At 66.7% G+C, this 811-nt stretch overlaps 1 protein-coding gene across 1 annotated transcript in view; it reads right to left on the bottom strand.

The window, feature by feature from the left end:
• Positions 1-811, bottom strand: part of EMIHUDRAFT_455896 (hypothetical protein) — a gene marked incomplete at its 3' end in the record, with an annotated part of 10572 nt that overhangs the window by 4225 nt on the left and 5536 nt on the right. The window contains exon 10 of the mRNA XM_005785442.1: positions 403-737. Coding sequence (XP_005785499.1) covers positions 403-737 — 335 coding nt within the window. The remainder of the gene's footprint in view (positions 1-402; positions 738-811) is intronic.

Here is an 811-nt window from a genome sequence, read left to right as displayed (position 1 = left end):
CATCCAGTCCGTCGCCCGAGGCAGAGACGCGCGGCCAGCGACAGCAGCCGTAGCGGCCGCGGGGTGGATCGGGCCATCGGGGCGGCGGCGCGCATGCATCGGCGTGGCGGGAGCGGGCGGGCGGGGGCGGGAAACGCGGGCGGGACGCGGACGTCGCCCACCTGACAGGGCCTTGATCCTGCTGGAAAACGCGACAACAAAGTCGGCGGCGCAACTCGGTGACCAAAAGGTTGCCTTCGAAGTGTTTCGACGGGTCTCCCTATGGCGCTTTGCGCTGGTCTATGAGAGGTTGCAAAGCTCCCTCGCACAACACTGGGCACGGGACTGGCGCGCACTGGCACTAACTAACACAGGTACACCACGGGAGCCGCCTAAGCGACTCCTGCGAGGGTGGCGAGGCACTTAGCTCCGTGTGCACCCGCCCACCCCCGCCACAGGCAAGCTCATTCACGACATGCTCTGCGATGGCCGTGTGAAGAACGACTGAGATGCGCTGCTTCTGCAGCCCCAGCCAGCTCTTGGTGGTCCAAGTCACCTCATCGAGGTACTGGGCCCGCGTCAGCTTGTTCTGTAGCACGTCCGCCGCCTTCCGGAGGATCTCACGGACCCCCTTTCCGAACCCGCCGAACGATTCGAACAGCAGCAGCTGCACTTCGACGCCCTTGTCTTCCCTGGCGTAGCGATAGTCCCCGCCGTAGGACGGTATGCGGCGGTCGCCGCCCACCACCCTGCCCCCCCTGGTATGCCAGCGCCCAGTCCCTTGCCCTCTCTCGCCCTTGCTCTTCCTCTCCCCCTCCATGCCGCCCCCCCC

Source organism: Emiliania huxleyi, assembly GCF_000372725.1.
Source record: "Emiliania huxleyi CCMP1516 chromosome Unknown EMIHUscaffold_160, whole genome shotgun sequence".
NCBI lineage: Eukaryota > Haptophyta > Isochrysidales > Noelaerhabdaceae > Emiliania > Emiliania huxleyi.
This window is presented reverse-complemented; position numbering and strand designations above follow the sequence as displayed.